Here is a 23,579-nt window from a genome sequence, read left to right on the forward strand (position 1 = left end):
AGGGCTTTCGGCTTGATTATTGTATTTATAATATGTAATTCAGGGGAATTACATATTATAAATATGTAATTAATATGCAAATAATAATTATTGAACCCCCTGGTTCAATAATTATTATTTGCTTTTGATTTTTAACATCTTTTTTTTTTAATTCCATTCAGTTTTTTATCGGAAGATTTCATTTATCCTAATATGGAAATTAAAAAAATAACTAATATGTGGTTTATTATAGTAGATCGTTTGTAAGTTACGACAGTTTTATGGTTAAAGTATAATGTATATGCAGTATAAATAATGTAATAAATTAAAAATATAAATAAAAATACACAAAAAGTAATGTATTGTCTAATAAATACATCAATACATATTTATTATTTATCTATAACAAATATTTTTATACTTCTTTATTTAAGAGAGTTTATTTATCTGTTCAATCCTACTTATGTTTTAATAATTGTTGTTGAAGAGTCAGTATATGTGTAGCCTGGCAAACCAAAGGATATTGTATCGTCTTTGTATTTTTGTGGTCGGTCGTTGCGATTGCGTATTGTTTGTTATGTAGTCAATTGATTGTGTTATGCGTCTTGTTTATCTGGCGGTGCTACCGGAATTATTGATTATTTTGTATTATATACGATATAATTTTTAAAGTGTGAGGTTATTTCGGAAAAGCTGTTAAGGTAAGTATTTTTTCCTAGTTTTGTAGTGGAATATATATTTTTTGATGTTTTCTGAATTTCAAGTGATCGCTGGTAAATATTTAGCCCAATTTTGTTCGTGTTAAAATATGCAGTTGTGAAGTTGCTGTTATTATATTTATAGAATAGCAATTTTTTTTTACTGTCTTACGAGTTGAATGTAATCTTTCTTCCATTACTAAACGAAGCTGGTTCCGGAAATTTTTGTTTAATATCTAATATTTGTTTGAAGGAATTGTTAAAAACGTGTGTGCCCTTTATTTTACTGTTCTGTGTACTTTTTGCGATTCTGAATATCTCTTAATTCTTTTTCCGTAACGTAATGAAGAATATTACTGTGATATGCTTCATTATTTTTATAATAAACGATTTTGCATTAAAAAAGTATGTTTCATTTTATAGAGTATTCATATTTCACCATTAACTTTATGCACTGTCTCTTCGCCTTTTTTAAGCTGAAAAGATTATGAAAACTTAACATTATAATGTAATATGTACTTGCGAGCCTGTTGGTGAAGGCATATTCTAACGGAAATTATTATGTTTTAATACAGAATTTAAAAAAAAACACTTAAAATTGTGGAACTTGTGCTACCAATTTTTTTTCTGATTAATAACAGTCCCACTTAATTGTGCTTGCCTTAAAGAAGTTAGAAAATCCTATTTTTGAATAAATCAGAAGTTACCGTAAAAGTAAAGTAGAATAATTTGTAAAATGTTATAAGTAATTTTCTCATTTATCTTTAGCAATTTTTATTTGAAGGTATGTTAAGCTTGAGAATTATTAATTTTGGTTTTTAATCTTTAATAATTTTGTGAATCATTTAAGATGTTAAAAATTTCTAAATGGTTGCAGTAGTAAACAGTCAAATTTTGTAAGTTTTTTTTCCATAAAATATAGTTTATTTAAATAGTACATGTTTAATAATGTTTCACTTTTTTATAATGAAACTTAAAGCCATCCATTAATATTACACTTTATAAACATGCCTGTTTAAACACTAAGCTAAAATGTGTTGTCCAAAGTAATGTTTAATAAACCAGTATTAATAGATAATTAAAATTAAAAAGTTGGATGAAGTTTCATTATTCAATGAAACTTCCAAGAATTAATATATTAATTATAATTTATTAAAACAAATAAAATTCAACTTGGAAATTAAAATGTCTCAGCTGGTGATTTTAGCTTGCATTTGGCATTCATTAAACATGACCTTACCAGACTATTACCAGTTTGCAGACATTTGCCTACAGCCAAACAAATTTCATTAGTAAATATATGCATTTAAAAAAAAAAATTTAGTCCAGTTGTGTAATATGTTGTAGGCCACCATATACCAAAAATTGTTTTATTTTCACTTCTGGCCTTGTAATTTGTCCTGGATGTGTATTGTTATAAAATAATAACAATATAGTCATTTTATTAAAAATTCAGATCCATGCTTTATGTATCTTTTAAAAAATTCAATGATGATATATTTATAGGAAAAACTACATCTATGTAATTAGAGGTTTTCGTAGACTTAACATATAATTATCAATTTAAAATGTAATAACAAATATTCAATTATATATGTATACACACACACACTCATATGGCAGAACAGTCTGATAGTTGTCAATAAAAAACAGAAATTAGGCATCTTATTCAAAATTTAAATATAACTTATTGTATTAAATGGTTTGTTTCAATTTTGTTTACTTATTCTCCTGTCATCGTAAACATTTCCCCCTCTTTGTTCAGATAATTAAATTAGCTTCACTCAGACTTCTCCTGCCTCAGTCGACCATTTCCTGTACTTTTTTTTCAATAACATCTTTAAATATAATAATTTAACACAGTTGAAAATTATTGAGCCTAATGCACAGTGTTACCATCTTGTTGGAAACAAATTGGTTGATGTTTAAATTCATTTAGTTTTTTGTTATCAAACAAAATTGTCACGTAATAGAAGTAGAAGTTATTGTTATTTGATTTTCCTCCTTGAAAAAATACAAGTCCACGATTCTAAATTTTGAATGATACACCGTTATTTTTTTTGGGGGGGAGCTATCAAAAAGACAAGTTTGAAGTTCAACCATATTTTTATTTAGATGCTGTCCAGCAAAAGAAAAAATGAAGCAGTACCACAAGAAATGATGGAATAAGGCATAGGGGAATTAAAATACTATTGTGATTCAGTGGTTAAAAAAATATTTTAAATTGATTTATTAACAAAAAGGTAAAATAAGTATGCATAACCTTTTTTTTTATTAAAATTATGATCACTTATTTAATTTCCTGCTTCTTGACATTTTAGTAGTTAGTGTTTTGAATAAATAAATAGTATTACAAGTTTTGTATTAGCGTGTTAATTATTTAATACTGCGAGACTATGAATAACTGGCTGTGAATATCACAACTAATTTCTGTTGAACCTTTGTAACATACACTTCTATAAGTGAAATAATTTTTGTTTCAACTCATTATTACCATCTACTTAGTATATCACTGGGATTTTTTTATTTTATTTTAACATGTTGTTTGTTACAGAAAAAATTGATGAATATGTTTACATTGAAATTCTTTCATTGAAAGAAATTCAATTTTAAATAACTCATTAAATACACTAAAGTACCATTATAAGAAGTTAATCAGGAAATCTGCAGAATTCAGGGCAGAAGAAGATTTCATCGAGCCTGGATTGGCAACCGTAGACCAATGGCAGGCAGGTTAGTATCCAAATAGTCATTCTGATAGGTTTGAGTAAATTTACATATAGAAAAGTGGAGAAAAGTGGAGAAAATTCATTCTTGTAAAAAATATTAAACTTTTATTGACCGACATTGAGATTGAAGTAGTACCCTTCTGATCAAATTAATTATTTCAGTTATAAAATTATGGACCTATGAGCTAAAAGCAATTCAGAAGACAAAAATGCACTCACTGTGTTTTTTAGTATTCTATAAATAAAATTTAGAACATTTATCATTAAAGCCATTCAGATGTGTTTTAATGTATGAGTGGTCTGAGAAGTTCTCAATCCATAGATCACAGCACTGAATTTTTCCCCGCATGTTCACAGCTGTTAGAAGGTGCTACATGAAATTGTGAGTCATTCCATCCAGCAGTTGGCTGTACGCAGCCATCTGAATCAGTTGTAGTGCATATGTTGGAAGTAGAAAAAATCAAGTATCTTGCAGTGATAAAATTCTTAATAAAAGAAGGTTTGATGCCGACCAAAATTCATTTGAGATTTGTAAATGCGTATGGTTCAATTTCTATCATTAAGAAATTGGAGTGGTAGGTTTAAATGTAGCAGTGAAAACGTCCAAGATGATCCACTTGTATGTCCGAAAAGTGCAACCACACCGGAAATCATTGAAAAAGTGCACAATATGATTTTGGAAGATCTGTGTAGGAAGGTGCATAAAATTGCTAAGACTGTAGGGATTTCAAAAGAACATATGTTACATATTGCATGAAGAATTCCACATGAAAAAGCTTTCCACAAGATGGGTGCCACGCTGTGCTCACAGTGGATGAAAATCGCAATCACACAACACTATCTGAACAGTGCTTTGATGTCTTTTACAAAAAAAAGTGATATTCTGTGGTAATATGTGACAATGAATGAAACAGATTCACCATAACATATCAGAGTGGAAACAACAATCCATGCAGTGGTCAGAAGCATGTTCTTCAGCTCTGAAGAAGGCAAAGATGATGCCACTGGCAGGAAATGTCTTGGCATTGGTTTTTGAAAAAAGTAAAACAATAACTAGAGAATATTATTCTAACCTTCTAACAAAAATTTATGAAAACACATCTTGGTTGCAGAAGAAAATATCATTTTCCATCAGGACAATGCACCTACCCTCAAATACGCTCTAAACATAACTTTCAAAAATGTTTTTCTGGTGCTTAAATTAATTTTTTATGTAAGCAAGTTATATTTCTGACTGAAAGCTTTTTTCACCTCTGTTATTTAGCATTTTAATCACTCCTGCTTCATCCATCTTTTGTTATTCTATTTCCCAAATAAAAAATTCTTCTACCTCCATAATTTTTTCTCTACTAAATTTCATTTTGTTCTTGTTCATTTTCATCAAGTTGTTCTTGTGTAGGACATCATCCATGCTAGTCGTTGTTTCTTCTAATTCATTTTTACTCTCAGCTGGAATTACTGTATCATCAGCAAATCATAGTGATCATCACCTTGCACTGTTACTCAGGATCTAAATTGTTCTCTAACATCATTAACTGCTAGTTCTATGTAAAGATTAAGAAGTAATGGGGATAGGGAACAGCCTTCTGTGATTCCCTTTTTTATTACTTTTTAATTAATGTAATGTGAACATACCTTGAATCTGATGTGTAATTATTCATTTATTAATTGGTCAGTGTAGTGATTATACTTATTGAATGGTGTAAAAGTATTTGTAATTGCACATTGTTAGTGTAATATTACCAGTTTTTATGATGAAATTTGATTTTACAGAAACATGTCAAGATACCGTGATTCGGGGAATCCGGATTGCAAGCTCTATGTTGGGGATTTAGGTAAGTGGATTTGTTAATGAACTGTTGCAATATTTGTACTATTAACGCAAAGTCTACCATATGTTTAGTTTATTTACGCTTGATCAAAATACTTATTCAATGGGAGGTATTTGAATTATTAGATTGTTTTTATAATTGTACTGGTTTTTCATCTTAATTTCCAATTTTTATTGTGAATGTTAATCTTAATATAATGATAAAATTAGATTGTGATTATAAAGACCAACTCTAATTTTTTTCTTGCTTTACATTTGGTAAGTTTTTTTTTCTATAAAATATATTACTTTAAAAATAATATTGCTATAAGATTAGCAAATTTATAGTGAGTGAATTTTGCACTATATTTGTGAATATAAGAAATGAGAATTTAGTTAATATTCAACCAAGAGATCACAGGATTTGTTCGGTTTTATTTCGATTTTGATAATGGTAATACACACCTTGTAATTTGGTCTTTACATGTGAATTGATTACCAAAAATTATTAGTAGTTTTATGTAAAAGTAGTTTGTTTTAAAATACTGTTTGTTTTTAGGAACGGCTGCCTCCAAGCAAGACATAGAGGATGCATTTTCTTATTATGGCCCCATCAGGAATGTTTGGGTGGCTCGTAATCCTCCAGGATTTGCTTTTGTTGAATTTGAAGATCCAAGAGATGCTGAGGATGCTGTCAGAGGTTTAGATGGAAGGTAGATTTCACTTATTTACCTTAACAACCGCTTAATCATACCATTTTTAATCCCTAATGTTACTAATTCACAGTAACATTTGTTCTTAGTAAGTTTCTATATTTCATTTTACACCAACATAATAGTTCACTTAATATTTAAAAACTTAATTATTATAAGAAAAGACAGTGTTGTAAAATTTTTTAATCAAAATTTACTAAGCGTTCTGTACAATATTACATTACTGCATTATGGTACAGCTGTGTCTTAATGGCAGTATAAGTTCATAAAATTTTCACTGGATACTGCATTGGACAACTTTATATTAAGTACTGGTTTGATTTAGTTAAAACTGTATTGATATTTTTTCCCTTAACAGGAGTATTTGTGGAAGGAGGGTTCGTGTGGAAATGTCTAATGGTTCACGGAAGGGTGGATATCGTGGCCCTCCTCCTAGACGGGGTAGACCGTTTCATCCAGAAGATAGATGTTATGAGTGTGGCGAGAGAGGTCATTATGCTCGTGATTGTAACCGTTATACCAGGGGTAGTGGTGGACGAGGTGGCCGGCGCAGGTAAGTTCACTTTATCAGACAGATTTATATAGAAAATAATGTACTTGAAAGATATTCTTTTTTTTCATTCATCTCTTCTTTATTATTTAAAACAAATTCTTTTTTATTCTTTTTTATTTTGTCTAGTTTGAGAAGTCTAATATATCATTTATGTTCTGTTTAATTCATTTATTTTCTTTTATTATTATTATGCAGCTTAAGACAAATATAAATTTGCATTATTATTTTTAAATAATTTTTCTGCTATAAATGGATTTTGAATCTGTTCTTTCTGCATCTGAAACCAGTTTTCCATGTAGAGTTTTAATTCTGTCTAGCAACTTCTAGGTTGCACTAGTTTTCAGCAGAGTTATCGTTTTTTGCTGTTTAGACTGTAGTTAACTAAATTACAACATCAAAAATAAGAGAAACGATAAAAATATGGTCTTTACATGCAAATGGATTAAATTAGTTGATTTGGTATACTTTCTTTTTTAATGTTTTATGATCTATAATTAAAAATTAATCTTTTGAACATACTGAAATAAACTGAAGTTTTTTAGTATTAGTATTGTTGATTGAAACAGTACCTAGGAGTTATCATGGAGAAACTACTGTTTCCTGTTTTACAAAAAATAAAATTGACAAATAATTTGAATATAAAGCTGGTAATACTGGTACACATGATGTTAATTACATTTACTTACATTGGGTTAAGTCATTTGGTACAGATAACTGTATCCTTCAAGCGACTATTTGATAATGTCAACAGATTTTTTTTGTCTTTGAAGCTTTCCAAGAAATTTATTTTATATATATTTGTTTGGATGAACTTAGTAATGGTTGCATTAAACATAAATCATATTGTTGTAAAGGATCATAACAATTTAAACCTGTACTTTACAATAGTTCACTACTTCTATACCCAGTTTATTAAAATCAAATTAAATAATTTGTTTCTTTTTTCTTTGGAAGTCATATATTTGATGTTTATTTTATAAGTTGGTTATGCTGTAAGATCAGAAATTGGTTCTTTTCTTCAATATATAACAAATTGCATTAGCTTTTTGTCCAAGTAATCAGATTTACATATTTTTGCTTTATCTGGGTATAATTTTTGATGGATTATATATATTAAATCTGAGGCTTTGTCTGGGCTATGTTTCAGTCCCAAAAATGTTGTAATTTTTTTTTTTTATAATAAATTTTATCTGGAAGTTAATTTATAATAATTTCATTTAGTATCATAATTTGTATTTTAATTTATAATAAATTCATTTTGTACAGATTTATGAATTGATTTGTAGTTTTCTTATTATAATGTAATTAATACTATACTGTAGGTGTAAAACATATTGTTAGGCAATTTTCTTAAGTAATAATAAATTATCTTACCTGCATATGCTAAACAGATAGGGTAACTGTAGTTAAGTAAAATGTGTAACTCATTTAAAATGGGAATGTATTAAATATTACACGTAGAAGCTAATTCCTCCATGGATAAAATTACATAAAATTATGTGATTTTTGTCCAAAATTAAAACATTCCATAATTTATTAAACTACTTGTGATAATCAAATTTAGATATCTTCTTGTAGATAAAAAGTTATTATATACCTAATTTGGATATTCATCAATAGCCTTTTTCTGAATTTTTAAACACCATTTCATTTATTAATTCTGTATTAAAATTGTTTTTTGAAATTATTTATGATACGTTATAACAATTTTCTATTTGTTGCTTTTTTTAGAGTTTTGTTCATTTTCAAAAGATTTATTATAATTTTTTTTCCTATGTTGCTAAATTGCCTTGCATTTTCTTTTTTCACCATAATTTTATTTTTCACTTACCTTTTAATCCTGATGCATGTTAAAGTTAATTAAGGGTTAATAGATTTTGGTGACAGAGAATATGTATTTATATGTATTTCTTAAGGATGTTACTATGTGGTTTGAGATATATGTAAGTAAATTCAATAATTGACTGTGAATCATATTTAAGTGGTTGTATTGACTTATTGCAAGAGTTTATTAAAATAAATTTATAACGTTGATTAGAGATTAGATTATTAGTAAAATTATTAAGAAGGTAAGACTACTTTTTTTTTTAAAAAATATTTTATTAAATACATTACCTAAAAAAATTTCTTCCTGACATTTTTGTAGGAAGTTCGGCTGAGAACACACAGCCTGCTTCTGTCATCGCAGCGTCTAAACTTGCGTCGCACACATTATGTTGAATCTTCTGACGTTCGTAGAGACATCATGCATTACATTTATGAATTCCCTTTTTCCTCTGTACTAGTCCTATTGAAAAACGTTTTAGTCAGAAACTTTGTATAAATTTATTAATGTGGTAGATTATTATTTCATTAGAGATAATTCTCTCTGGAAACAGAGTAATCAGATGCAATTTAATATTTACTACTGGTCTGCATGTAGTGTCATAAATATTTTTTATTCAGTAGTCTTACTGAATTTTTTTTTAAACAATTGATCTACCTGTGATAATATTTCATCATCAAGTATAAATTGAAAAATGTACAGTGATAACAATTGCTAGCTGGTTTTAAGTATGTGCGGTAAAATATCATTTATTTAATTGTGGTTTATTTCTAATTTTTTTATATAGTATGTTCTGTATTGTTTCCTTGTTGCCATTTCTTATTTTTAAAGGTAATAGAAAGTTTTTGTTTGTTTATACATTGGATACCCAGAAAAGTTTTTGCGATTATCTTTTTGGTCACAGTTGTAAGGGTTTTTCTGATTGACAACAAGATGTGTATAAATAACTTGAACTATAAGATACATCTTCAAAGTCATTCAATAGTCACATTTTAAACATGAATATCCAACTTTTATTTTAACTTCAATACGGCCAAAAATAATTACCGTAAACGTACAACTTCATTCCAACACAATACAGTTTTGGGCAAAACACATTTAACCATTTATTAAAAATAAATTTTTTATGATAATCATTTGAGAATAACAAAAAAATACAAAGTCCTAAACTAAGAAAATATATTTGATAAAAGATACAGATAGTAAAATTTAACATTTGTAATTGGGATAACATTTTGTGTGCAAGCCTTTTTTACATTTTGCACACATATATGTTGATTTTTTCTTTTACTAGCACTTTTAGTGCTAGCAGCACTGCATACATACAAACCTGCATACAGCAGGTTTTCTCCCTCCCATGAGGAATTTTTTCAAAATGTGCCTGTGTACTGGAATCTTTGTCGGCAAGCTCCCCACCATCTTGAAGTTCTATGTGGGTGTTTATGCTTTCTTTTACATCCAGCCATTCTTCAGTCAAATCATCAACTAATTAAAGTGTAAAAAATAATCTACACAGTGGGTTGGTCTGTATTAGCTTTATACAGTTGATAAGCATTTAAAACCAGTCCTCCAAATATTAAAGTTATCTTTTTCCAAAATTTAATTTAATACGATCATTGAGATTTTGATGTAACATTTTAGATCAACGCCACCCATACAATCAATACACTGTTGTATAATACCAAGCTTATTGGTAAAAAACATTCTACTACCCCTTCTGTTAAACCTTTCCTCATTGAAGCCAATGTATCAGTCCACAACAAAAGCACTGGTTATTGCATTACTTTTTTGCTTGTAATTTGTTTGGAAAGTCTGTTTGCAGTGATTGCATACATGGATCATAATTGGGTTTGTTAGGCTTTATAAGGTTTATGTCAAACTATATGAAAAAGTATCAAAATAGTTTGAAAACTGTTTCTCTTAAACATTTCGCCAAACCATGTTTTTATTAGTCCACCAGTAACTAGCAGTAGTGGGATTCTTGTTAAGTACCCATTAGGTGGGTACCTAGTGACATTCCGGTCGCCACACCTCTCTGACTTTTTACGTCTCATAGTAATAAGCTTGGCCTTGTTGGGATGCCACCGACGTAAATGCCTCAGTAGACATTTGCATCAGTGATTTATTACCTCAGCTTTTGCCTTCAATGTAGGCCGGACCATATTTAGGACAGTTATGAATGCTTGCATTTCTGCAACTAACATTTGTCTACAATCTGAAATTATTTCTTCCTGTTTCCAAACTCAAACTTTGCAGCTGATATAATTTTGTTAGCGAACATATTAATGTATTTTACCATCAAATCTAACAATGACGTAGTGAAGAAAGGTTTGTAATATGCAACTGCAGGTTAATTATGGGGAGGACCATGTTTGATTCCAGGTAATTCAGTAAAAGAAAATTTATGATGAAAACAGGGATGTTAATAACATTTTCCCATTCACTCATCAGATGACGAGTCAATGATATCAGACTATGATTAGTTTTATCACATTGTTGACTCTAGGCCTGCTACCTATGTATTTGAAAAACTATCATCACCTTTCCTCACAAGTTGACTCACTAGAGAGTAATGGAATATTTCTTTGAATACCTGAAGGGCCAGGAAGATCATTTCCTGGATCATATATAAAATATACATCTGTATGCATTAAATCTACATTGCTACTGTTTACATTACAGCCCTCATCAGATAAAATATCAAAATCATATTTTTTATCATTATTAAAAAATAATTTTTTTCTTTTAAAAAAGTCACAAACTAAAGCATAAAATCAATCATTAACATGACCCCCCCCCCCCCATCTTAACCTCAACTGACAACTACATAAAAACGCCTAAAACATATGATTACCCACCAAATTGTCTTCGATATATATAAATAAGTGATTGTATTAAATGATGTGTTTATTAGAAAGAACATGTTTCTCTGAGTATTTTGATATTATATAATAGGAAAATTTCCCCATACTCTTCAGTAATTTATACTCTTTTAGAGTAATTTTATAAAAGTCCAGAAAACTGGACATTGGGTTTTCATGTACTTAACAGCATCTTGAAAATTGAATGTTGGGATTCAAAGAGTTAAACTTGCAAATCATTCTGACAAAAGTATGATACAAAAAAAAAATTATAACCAAGCTTAAATTTATCAAAAAACAAGCGAAAAAATTATTGGCCCTGCTTCTCAACCATTCTAACATTTTGAAAGTTTAGGGGACAAATCTTTGAGTAGTCTTCGGATGCCTTTGATAAAATTTTCTATAATATTTCTCCTGAAACAAATTTTTTGAACAAAATGATTATAGTTATAGAGTTCCCGGATTTATTGGACACTATTTCCTTGACCTTCCTTTACATTAAAAAAAATTCTGTGCACATTATTGTTATTTAACTTTGTTGAATGGAAAAGTGAATCCAACAATTCATTTCAGATGTTGATTAACGTTGGTAATTTTCTTTCAACACATATATTCTCATCCCACACCATTCTAGCTTGGCCCCCACTGGATTATCACCAGTTTTGACTTCTAAAGGATTTTTGGGGGAATAAATTCAATAGTACTGATGAAGTTATTCAAGCTGTATGCATGGACCTGATATGAGAAACAACGTATTGCTTTCTTTAAGACCGGCATAAAAAACCTCCTTAATTGACTGATGTATTAGACTTAATGATATTGTATTGAATAAATATATATTTTATTCTGATCAGTACATAATAATAATAATAATACATTATGTCTATAAGATAAATTATAAATATAAAAACAAATTATAAGTCAAAAAATTGATCTTATTAAAATCTATATTAATTATTTAAATACAAGCACATGTATTAAATAATGTTAAGGTAAATTCATTAAACATTAAAAATTTTAACAAAATAGTTCACAATTGAAATAACTATATTGAAAATTATTTTGAACACATATTTGCACGCATGTTGAATGGACGCAGAAAAATCTGAGTTGTTTTATGGTTGTTTTTTAATTATTAATATTACCTAAAAATTCCATTGTCAGATTAATATTGTTAGCATATAAGAAAATCTTTTAATTATATTTAAAATAAATTGGTGGAAAGCTTTTTCGGATGATTTGGCAATTTTTTAAAAATGAGAATAGAAATGTAATAAGGCACTTTCTTATAAGTTGAAGTATTGTGTTGAGTTAAGGGAAAACAGCTGCAATGTCTTTCTTAGTAGCTGTGTGTATTGTTATTTTTTTAAAAATAAGTGACTGTGTATGTACCTTAGTATAAATTCATAATAAGTTAATTTATTTAAATTTTTAAATATTGGCCTATCCATTTCATACTTACAGGCTCCAGATAACGATCTGAGGACCCATTTTTGTATCAAAAGATTTTTTTGAAGTAGTCCTGGTAGATGACATACTTAAGACAATAATATACGTAGACATAATAAATATTTAATATTGAAGACAAACTTAATATTTGATTTAGATGCTTTGAAAAGTAATAAGGCCTGGTTATGTTTTAAATAAGATTTATTGAAATAGTTAAGTTACCCTTACAGCATCAAAAGATTAAATAAATTAATAATAATTAATTACTTGTGTTATGCAAGGGACATGTTGATCCTTGTTTAACAATAGTGCCAGTGGTATAGTTCAACCACTACGTGTAGTAACTAAGAGACATATATTGCTATGGAAAACATTTCTTTGGTTTTATTGTTTTTTCCATTGATAATAAATCGAATAAAGTCTGAGTTAACTTCTAAGATTACATGTAATTTATAAGGTATTGGGTATGTGATTATACAAACTTGGATGGTTCTACCTAAATGTTTCATACCTAGAGGACATATCATATTTAATGCATTCCAGTTGTAATTATTAAAACACTATTGTTATTGTTCAGCATGAGAGAGCTTTGAAGTCATGACAGCTGTGCTGATTTATTACTTCCAGCTTGGTCTTATGCTATAGTTCAGTTACATAATTTTTTTTTGTAATTTGTAAATATTTTTTTATAATTATTGTAAAAATTGTGGTGATGATAATACAATAAGACTAGTACATGAGGCTAATGATGGTCTACAATCAACACATGAATTCTCTTGAGATAGACTGTGAGAGAGAAAGAAAGAAATCTTGTTATGATCCTACACACATTGAAAGATGTTCTCAAGCTTGTGATTTGAAAGGTTGCTCCGTAGTGGACAATGCTCGCTCACTTCACTTCATTTTATTGAAGCTTGTTCATTCACTCGCTCCATAGATCTGTCGCTCTTTTATGTGAGTCTCCCTATCAAAATAAATTTGGTTTCTATAACAAGCCATCTAATAATAGTACTGGTAATGTTAAATTTTATTTTTATTTATTTATTTTTTTTAATGGTTTGTTATCAATTTAAGATTAATTTTGTTGGTTTTAGATTTAAGTTTTTTTTTAATTGAAAAAAAAATTAATGTTATAACAATTTAACTACAACCTTAGAAAATTAGTAGTTCTCATATGACAAAATACATTTTTCTGTTATACTTTTTATATAAATGTATATGAATTGTTATACAGGTAAATTTTTATTTAAATAAACCCAATGTTTTTTGAGTTGTATTTAATATCATCAAAAAACAATTTATAAGTAAATTACGCACATTATTTTCTTGATTCTTTTTGTCCCCTTTGCTAGAATTTTTTTTCAAAGTAGTGATGTTTTTCTTTTAATTGATAAAAATGTTTAATGCATCCAACTTATCTATATATACATAATACTTAGTATTATATATTCTGTAAATGTATATATATATTTTACTCTACTTTAAATGATAAAGATTTGTAATTGATATATTAGTTTACCTTTATTAAGAATTATTATTAAACTTTTAATAATCTGTTTTCTTAACAATAATCTTCTTTAAAATATTTAGTAATGTGCAGTAGATAAGTCATTAATTAAAACTAGTTGAGACTAAAAAGGTGGTAATTGGATTTAATTAAAAATAGTGTGATTATGTTAATAAACTTACAGGTTTGATTAGGAAGGTAATTTATAATTAAATAAATTAGTAAGTTCTTTTCTTACTTTAGGTAACTCTGCTTTAGGGTAAATATTACATTGTTCCTCTCACTTTTAAAAAGAATCATTAAAAAAGATTAAAATTGACAAAGCATATGATGATGTTAGCTAATACTGTTTCAATGATTATACTGATTATTTTTTTTTTTAAATCCTTTTCTGATAATTAAAAAATTATTTTTTTTCTTGCATATGTATAATTAATTTTATTTAGCAGCAAATAAGATCTGACTGGAAAGTATCCAAATCATTTTTTGTTAAAAAAAAAAGTAACTTACCCTGTCTCCTTAAAAGTGCAATTACCAAATTGTTTCAGAATTCTTTTTACTTATCAAAACAATATTGTCCATAAAAATTTATGAAACTGTATTCTATATAATCTTGCTGAATCATTTAATTTTCATACTGGTTATTACAGTTCATGTGCGTTCAACAGTTCATGTTTATTGTAAGTCTTGCAGAATGTGAAATGCTCTTTACAAAAAATAAAATCCTAATATTCGCTGATCCGTTTCCAAAATCTTTTGTAAATAATTAAAATAATTGTAGCTAATGTATTTCCAAATTTGCAACAGAACTTGATACAGAATTATGTATTTGTTTGCTCTATTGTTATGAATGTAATGATCACAAAGCACATATGATAACACAATGGCAGTTTATTACTGACAGACTAGCCCAGAAGGATAATGATTGTTCATGAACACTTGATAAGCACTTAGAATATTCAAAATGTCTGGATATTTTTTATATATATAGCTTGTAAATTGGAAATCAGTTCATTCAGAGTTTTTTTCAAAACACAGCTAAAAACTTTAGTTGCCTGGAGTGCTTTTGCTTGTGTATTTTGATTAATAACATCTAAATCATTCATTATCATTGGGTTAATATCTTTTTGCAAGGTGCCCAAAATTATTCTCAGAGCTTGAAAAAACAGTTAAGACAGTAAAAGTTATATAGGTTGTAGAACAAATTTTAGGCTTAAAAAATATGTTTCGATAGAATATCTGACTACTATGAATTATAGCAATTGATAAATATATCCTTCATTGATAAATCAATTTTATCCTTCATTGATAAATCAATTTACAAGTCAGATGTTACCAAAATCAGCGGATAATACATGTAATTGGGAGACCATATAGGGAGTAGTCATTGGATTAATATGTTACATATTAAGTCTGTTGTTGACATTGGAAAACTGATTATTATACTATTACTACAACCACTGTGTAGGAACTGATGGTAAAGCATTGAATAGTAGAATCAATATTCTGGCTGATGAGCATGTATGTATACGCCACACACGTACTACTAAAGTGTGTTTCCTAATTAGTTGCAGCCTGTGTTTTTAATTGTTTTTTTAATTATATTCATCTATTTTTGCCCAAAAAGTTGGTAGAATTGTAAATTTAAACAATTAATAATTTCATGTAAAAGTTCACTTTAGTTTACAAATGTTTGATTGTGAGAATAGATAGGTTTTTAAACTTAGAGTATTTTAAAGTGACAGGTAAGAATGAAAAGCATTTTAAACTCTTTTATAAGTTGTCAAGGTCGACATAACAGCTTGTTTAATAAATGTTTTAATTAACCCTGAAATATATTAAAAACTTGTCTGTATAAGAATCTAGGTAATAAAGATTTTATTAAATAAAAAAAATAATAAGTCTTTTAATAAACACTGCTGATAAGTTGGACTGCCATGAGAATTCATTAGTGGTCTTAGACTGCAGTTGCCCTGATTTATTTTCTTGTTCATTAAAGTTTTCAATCATTTTTTATGCAGCAAGTACATTGTGTTTTTAACATGTTACTTGCTGTCACGTTGAACTTCGTACACTGTAAATCAAAGAAATCTTATTGTATTATTTAACTTGGAAATTTTTTGTTATCTTGCAACAAGTCATATGAAACTGAGTATTGTAATAATTACACTGGTCAACATAAAATTTGGAACTGAAAAGGGATTAGGCTTTCTATAGTATTTTATATGCTGAATCTGATTATGTATTCCAAAACAGCATGTGTGTTTTCTTATTCACATCTGATTTATACTGTGGTGCGTACTGTAGACCTGTATTTGATACTGAGACCAGTACTTCATGGTGCTGATTTACCTATTCCAGTTGCTCCAACTTCTTGGAAAGAAATCTGATTCCCCAGAGGGTTTAACCGATGAATCTTATGAATCATCAACTTCAATAGATAGATAATAATTACATTCCAGAAGAATCAAATACTGAACCTCACCTCATCACACAAACAGATCAGAATGAGCTAATTTATGACTAGTCTTTGTATAAACATGCAGAACTCCTAGGTTCACGTCTTAAAGAACGGAATTTATTAAACAAAGATAGTAAAATTTCAGTATATAGAAATGGAAATGAAAATTTAATGAAATACTTTAGAAGAGATGATTGTTTAATTTGTTCCTATTGTCTGAATCAAGACATTGAATATGTTATTCATGATTGATATTTATTTATAGACTCATCAAAAAGAAGCTAAAGACAGTGTTTTTACACAACTCCAATAAGTTTTTCTTCCATACCGGTAGCACATGCTGTAGGAATGAAAGAAACATAAGAAAGTACATCAAAAATTTTAAAAGCTATTATGTATGATAAACACCCATGGCGAATTATTGCTGAACTGAAAGCGATAGGCCTTTTCTCAGTCTCCAGACCCCTGCTTTATAAAATATTTGTGTTTGTGGGATAGTCAGACCCATGACTGACTATCCCACAAACACATGTATTTTATATATGTTAACACATATAAACAATACGAGTTAAAGACTGGCCAAAACGAAACCAGTTTTCTCCAGGAAAGGAAAATGTTGTCAATATTCTCCTTTGTCAAAGCAGATCATATTATTTTACCACCTCTATACATAAAACTAAGCTTGATGAAGAATTTTGTAAAAGCATTAGATAAACATAGAGAGATGGTTTTAAATATTTAGCTGAGGTTTTTTCACAATTAAGTGCAACCAAATTAAAAGAGGGAATATTCACAGATAAGAAAATTAATTCTTGAAAATATATTTGACAACAAACTGAATCTTAAAGAACTAGAAGCATGGAAGTCATTCAAAATGTCATTACTGGTTTTTTTTGGAAACAAAAAATAAACAAGAAGGTACCACCAAGATATATTGCAGATGGTATGAATCTGTGATGAGCAACTACTTCTGGATGATAAAAAGAGAAGACTTCATTGAACATAAGGAAAATAAGAAAAAATAAATTAAAATAAATGTAAATATCTGCAAAATAAACTTAAGAATTTTAATTATTATTATTTAAGAAGTTTCTCAATATTTTAAAGGGTGACAACTAAAAATTTGAGGGTGATGAAGAAAAACTAATTCCATTTTAAGATCAGCATGTAAAATACATTCTAATTTGCCTACTTTTATCTTTATTCCAATTTTTTTTTTGACCTGTTGGAACTGATTATTATTAATCACTTCTTATAAAATGAGTTAATCCAACTTCAATTTGATAGATAATTATATAAAACTTTTACAACAATTTTTAGAAGTATTTTCAGCACTTCAGAATGTATACATTATAAAAGTTTAATGAGATTTACTTAATGAATTCCATTTTTTTTTTCATTTTTGAAGTACATACACAGATTGCTGTAATGGGTAAACATATACCATTTTTATCTAGCTGTAACTTTGCCAAGTGAACTTCTTTAGTTTTCACGAATTATCAACACCAGTCACTGGTTTATGTTTACGTGCAGTTTTCACCGTTTTTGAAAAGATGATGTTTTTTTAACAGTGTATAAAGTTTTAAATTTTATTTCAGGTTAGGTAGAAACTTACCAGAAGCATAAAAATATCAACATACTTATGTTTTAAGCTGTACTATTCTGAATGATTTAAAAGAAATAGTGTTTTCAGTGATGATGATTCTCGGTCAAGAAATCTGTTGACACTTATGTGAGAAAATCTAACAACATTGCTGAATTTCAGTTGTTCGTTGGCTGTAATATTGTAGAAGATTGCAACACTTCAGCTCATTCCATCATGAAATAATACAGATAGAAATACAGATTAGCAGCAAATTTATCCCATAGTTGCAAAATAATCATGACATGCTGATGGTACATATTTATAATTTCATTAACGGTCTATATTACAGAAAGGTATTTTTATTGCTGTTATGACCTTATGTTGCTATTCACAACATCTTGTTGTTCTGTACATGTGCTGTAAAAGTACTGAAACTTTTGAACAAAGCTCATGCGTATGTGTGTATATGTGTGTAGAATTAATAATTTGATATGGTAAATCTGAGATTTTCAAAATTGATTCAAGGTCAAATTCATAATCTGTAAACATACAGAAATATTATTCTAACCTAAGTATTTATATCGATTGAACGATTTTCAGTAATTATCTTTTTGAATTTTAGAATACTTTGTGATTAAAAAAAAACATATTTTTAAATAAAATTCTGTATGCTGACCGTCAGTGCCCTGCACAGTGTTGCTTGTAAAATGGTGAACTTTATTATGTAGTATTAATTTTCTCTTAATTCATTTCATAGCTTTAGTGTATGGTTTTAATAATGTTTTTCTAGTTTATAAGAGAATTGATTTATTTTGTCGTTGAATGGCTTCAACGGCATAGGACACTTTATAACCTTGTAGTAGCCCTGAGAAAGGCTGTTGTTGTCGTCAATTGACTTCGACGGCTTGTAATTTATTACTTTGTGGTAGCCCTGAAAAGGGCTGTTTTTGTTGTCGATTGGCTTCAACAGCTTGTTGTAATTTAAAACCTTGTGGTAGCCCTGAAAAGGGTCGTTTTTGCTTTAGCCTGAGAAGAGCTGTTGGGTCCAGAAGCTGAAAGTTGCCTTGGCTGTATTTGGGGAGTTGCGGTTTGTCTATTGAAATCAGATTGGACTTTTCCTCAGCGGCAGTTGGGTCCCCATTACAGCATAGCAGTGGTGGCCCCCCCAGAACCCCTCAGTGTCAGGTCGGTGTCAGTAGTCTTTCGCTGGTGCAGCTGATGTGTTCTCCCTGAGCAATCCCATGCTGGGCCAGCTCCTGCTGCTGAGTCCACCGGCCATGACAATTGAAACCCAGCGAGTTGGAGCAGGAAGATAGTGTCCGCATCCAGCAGCTCCTTTGGCAGGGCAGCCAAGCCTGTTGCTCCGGCAGGAATGTTGGCATCCGCTGGGAATTCCCATGTTGAGGCAGCCAGGGAACTTCTGTATTCTTGGTCTTCTCCAGGTGGTGGTCGACGATGAATTAAAAACTCACTCTCGTGCACGTTCTTTTATTGGAGCCTGAGGGTGGTGGGGCTGCTATGGTGGGAGAACTGTGCGGCAGGAGTAACACTTGTACCACAGCATACATGTACTGTACTACCACTGATATCTGAGCTGCTACCATTGCCATCCACCGATTATATGGCATATATGTGGTAACAATTTATTTACCATTTTTTCATAAGCTATTAATGAGAAAATAGCAGTTGAAAATGTAGTAGGGTTCAACAAATTTTTTCTAGTTTACAGGAAAAGTTGAATGAAGAAAAATTAAAAAATTTAAGTATTGTTTTCAAATAAAAATTACATGATAGAAAAATTCCTCAAAAAAATAATATTTGCAATTGTTACTTGTCATAAATACAAATAGTGTATTACCTATCTAATTAGGTATTATTACTTAAATAGGGATCTTTTAATTTTTATTTCAGGTATATATTGTTTCCAAAAAATCCCATTTTCTCAAAAAATACTATTTGTATTTATTTCATACAAAGGATAATATATAAATATATCCATACATAATGTCAGTCAAGTATATTATAGCAGCAACACATGTATACACTTGTTGATTGATGGCTTATAATATTGAAGAAGTCAGAATAAAACCAACTTTAAATTATTCATTTATTTTATCATTTTACACAAAAAATGGTTATCTGGTAAAATTTAGTGTAGCTATTTACCTTAGAATACCATTTCATTATAATAAAGGATCTAAGAGTCACTATAGTAAATGTAATCTTTAATGTGAAAAATATATATAATTTACTTAACTGTTTCAGTTCTCATCATTATAAAATGTATTTTATTTTTATAAATCAGTGTATTCTTAATACTTTTATAGGTATTTAATGAATTATTGTTATGTTTCTAAAAAAAAAAATATTTATTGTTCTAAATAATGGCTGATTATAGACTGAAGATAGAAGTAGGCAACAGTTTAACAAGACATGGTACTTGGTGTCCTCCACATGAACAGTCTTCAAAGTCTATTTGAACACTTTTAACATACCTTTTCAGTTGTCTTGATGAGTGTGTAATTCTAATGCCATAATTAACCATATTTTTGTTACATAACAGGTAAAAAATCAATTTGATATGGTAACTATAGATATCATTACTTTTTAAAAGTAATCATGCTAAAATGACCTGACATTTTATAATGGTCAAGATAAAAATCCATAAACATTTACTGAATAAATATTTTATACACTTTTTAATGAAATTACAAATCTTAAAAACTTAATTACAAAAAAAAAACAATTTTGTTCTTCACTTTCTCTTTCTGAAAATTAAAAAATGGTTTTGCTCACTAAATCAATTGAAAGTAATCAGAGAAAACTTTAATTTTACACACATATATTATGTTGTTTTATTCTTGTAGTAGATGTACATATTTTTATAACAAATGGTTTTGTTGCGTTACTATCTAAACAAAACAAAAAAATATGTTGATGGCCTTAGTAATTAAGATTTTAAAGAATAAAATTTAATATTTTTCAAACATTGAAAAACGCTAATACAAGATTTAGAAATTGATTAGTTCCATTAATAATTTGGAGCCCCAGATAATAGCATTCCCCCAAATAAATGCTATGAGTTTCTGATTACTACCATCATTAATAGGACTAATATGAAATTCCAATTTTTTCAAGTTAAATTTGAAAGAAAAGTAAAATACTGTCAATTCAGTACAATGCAATTTTTTTTTCATATCACTTTTTTTTTTAGTTAACAGTTTAGATTTTATTTTTATTTTTATTTTTTTTATAAAATAGTATTTATTTTATTAATTTATTGACTCTTAAATTAAAACTTAAGATAAAGGTTGTTAAAAAATTGATCTTCAATTCTTTTGGAATCAGTTTTATTGTAAACTTGATTTAAAAATACATTGTTGGTTCTTGTTTTTAGGAATGAAAAGATGATTTTTTTATAAAAAAAATTTTTAAGTAATGCTACTGATCTTATTTTTATCTTAAGTTTTCGGCTATAATTATTATATCTTGTATAGAATTACAAAGTTTACAAAGTGCCTTATATTTTTTTTTTCAATACTGTTATCAAAAAAATAAACAAAACATACCAATCGGTATTTTTTAATAATATGTTTTCAGGACTCCATGGTATGGAGTTGTGTATATTGTAATATTCCTGATTGATAAAACACAGAGATATTTGCAGCTAATATTTCTTAGTAGGTATATAATCCAAATGTGAGTAACTTAGCAAAGTGTGTAACGTAAATTGTTATGCATAATATGAGTCGATTGCAAGTTGAACTATTTCAGGTAGTAAATAGCTGTAAGTTAAACTTGGAGTATTTTCTTAGATGTATTTATGCATTATACAAATAATTTCATAGAAAGTATTCAAAATTTATGGTATCTTGAATAAAACATGAAATGGAATAAAATGTTATGCATTGTGTTGAAAACTTTAATTTAAATGTGTACTTTTGACTTTGTAAACGGAAGAGATTCAAATTTGCTGTTTATAATGACTTCAGAGATATCTTCAAGAAAGTTTGCTCTAACCCTTCTTTTGTACATATATTTCTGTGGTAATTTTGGAGAACTTCTTCACACTACACAAGGATTCCTACAGCAACCATTGAAAATGAACAAAATTTGTTGAATATAACTATTATTTATAATGGCAAAACTTATATGATTTATTACTATCAGATATTCTCTTGATTGATGTGTACATTATTTTCAGATCTTATTCTCGATCAAGATCCCGTTCCAGGTCAAGAGATAGGCGTACTCGTTCCCGCACTGTGTCACGTTCTCATTCTCGAGGACGTTCCAAATCTCGTACTCCTGCTAAGGATACTAGCAAGTCACCATCAAAATCTAGGTCTCGCTCCCGTAGCAGGTAATTAAAATGTTATGGGTTAATTTATTTATTGTTTACATATAAAAAATTATATAAATAGCATTTACAATAATTGTAATTTTATTTGAACTGACAAACGAGCACTTAACGCTTTTGAACAAACACACACACAGAAACATAAATACATGCCTGCATGCACAAATACTTTGCTGTAATGTTTTTCATGTGAATGAATAGAAATAGCATTTTATTAGCAGGAAAATGTAAAACATAAAGGTGTTTCTTGGCTACCTTTGGTGCTATAAACAATAGAATCCAATCTATTTATTATTTTACATTGACCTTACCTTCTAGATGTGAGAGATGAAAATGAAGTGGTCCAAATTGCACTCGTTTGGAGTTTATCATATTCAATACTGTTTTAATTTCTTTGATGTCAAATAGTTCACAAAGTATTTATAAAAATAATAAATAAATATATATATATATATATATATATATGTGTTAACCCTAAGTACAGAATAATTTAAATAGGCTGACTTACCTTATTTCATTACACAAACAGAAGTGCTTCTGCGAACTTGATTTGCATAATCACCTGCATACATTTATATATATATTACAAAAAATGTCATAAACTTGCAATTTATGATAACATTTCACTTATATATTCACAACATAATTTTATTTTAAAAATATTTTTAAACCAATTCGATTTTATTAAAAATCTTTAAATTAAATTTAACTTATCATACTTAAAAATCTTATATAAAAATTTGTATTTAAATTAAAAATTGTTTTAAATTATAATCTAAACAAGTGATAAAAAACACAAAATATAAAAAATTGTTTAAAATTATAAAAATTAATCAATTAAAACAAAGATAAAAATTAAAACTTTTAAAATAAAAACAAAAACTTAAGCAAAGTAAAATCATGGGCCAGCCATTTCACTGAATTTACTATTAAAAGATCACTTATTTACCACTATCATCAAAACAGATAGTGGTACTATCTACTGCAGCCCTTATAATACTACCTGTCTGAAGGTTAATCATATTAAATTTATTCTTATGTTTATATAT

At 28.3% G+C, this 23,579-nt stretch overlaps 1 protein-coding gene across 1 annotated transcript in view; it reads left to right on the forward strand.

Moving 5' to 3' along the window:
- Positions 1–487: 487 nt before the first annotated feature.
- The window catches only part of LOC142327051 (serine/arginine-rich splicing factor 7-like), a 28,889-nt gene continuing 5,797 nt past the window's right edge, over positions 488–23,579 (forward strand). Inside the window, exons 1-6 of the mRNA XM_075369819.1 lie at positions 488–680; positions 3,232–3,410; positions 5,180–5,241; positions 5,776–5,929; positions 6,288–6,482; positions 22,375–22,533. Of these exons, the coding sequence (XP_075225934.1) occupies positions 3,400–3,410; positions 5,180–5,241; positions 5,776–5,929; positions 6,288–6,482; positions 22,375–22,533 (581 nt within the window). The 5' untranslated portion in view covers positions 488–680; positions 3,232–3,399. The remainder of the gene's footprint in view (positions 681–3,231; positions 3,411–5,179; positions 5,242–5,775; positions 5,930–6,287; positions 6,483–22,374; positions 22,534–23,579) is intronic.

This window comes from Lycorma delicatula, chromosome 6 (assembly GCF_047948215.1).
Source record: "Lycorma delicatula isolate Av1 chromosome 6, ASM4794821v1, whole genome shotgun sequence".
Classification (NCBI taxonomy): domain Eukaryota; kingdom Metazoa; phylum Arthropoda; class Insecta; order Hemiptera; family Fulgoridae; genus Lycorma; species Lycorma delicatula.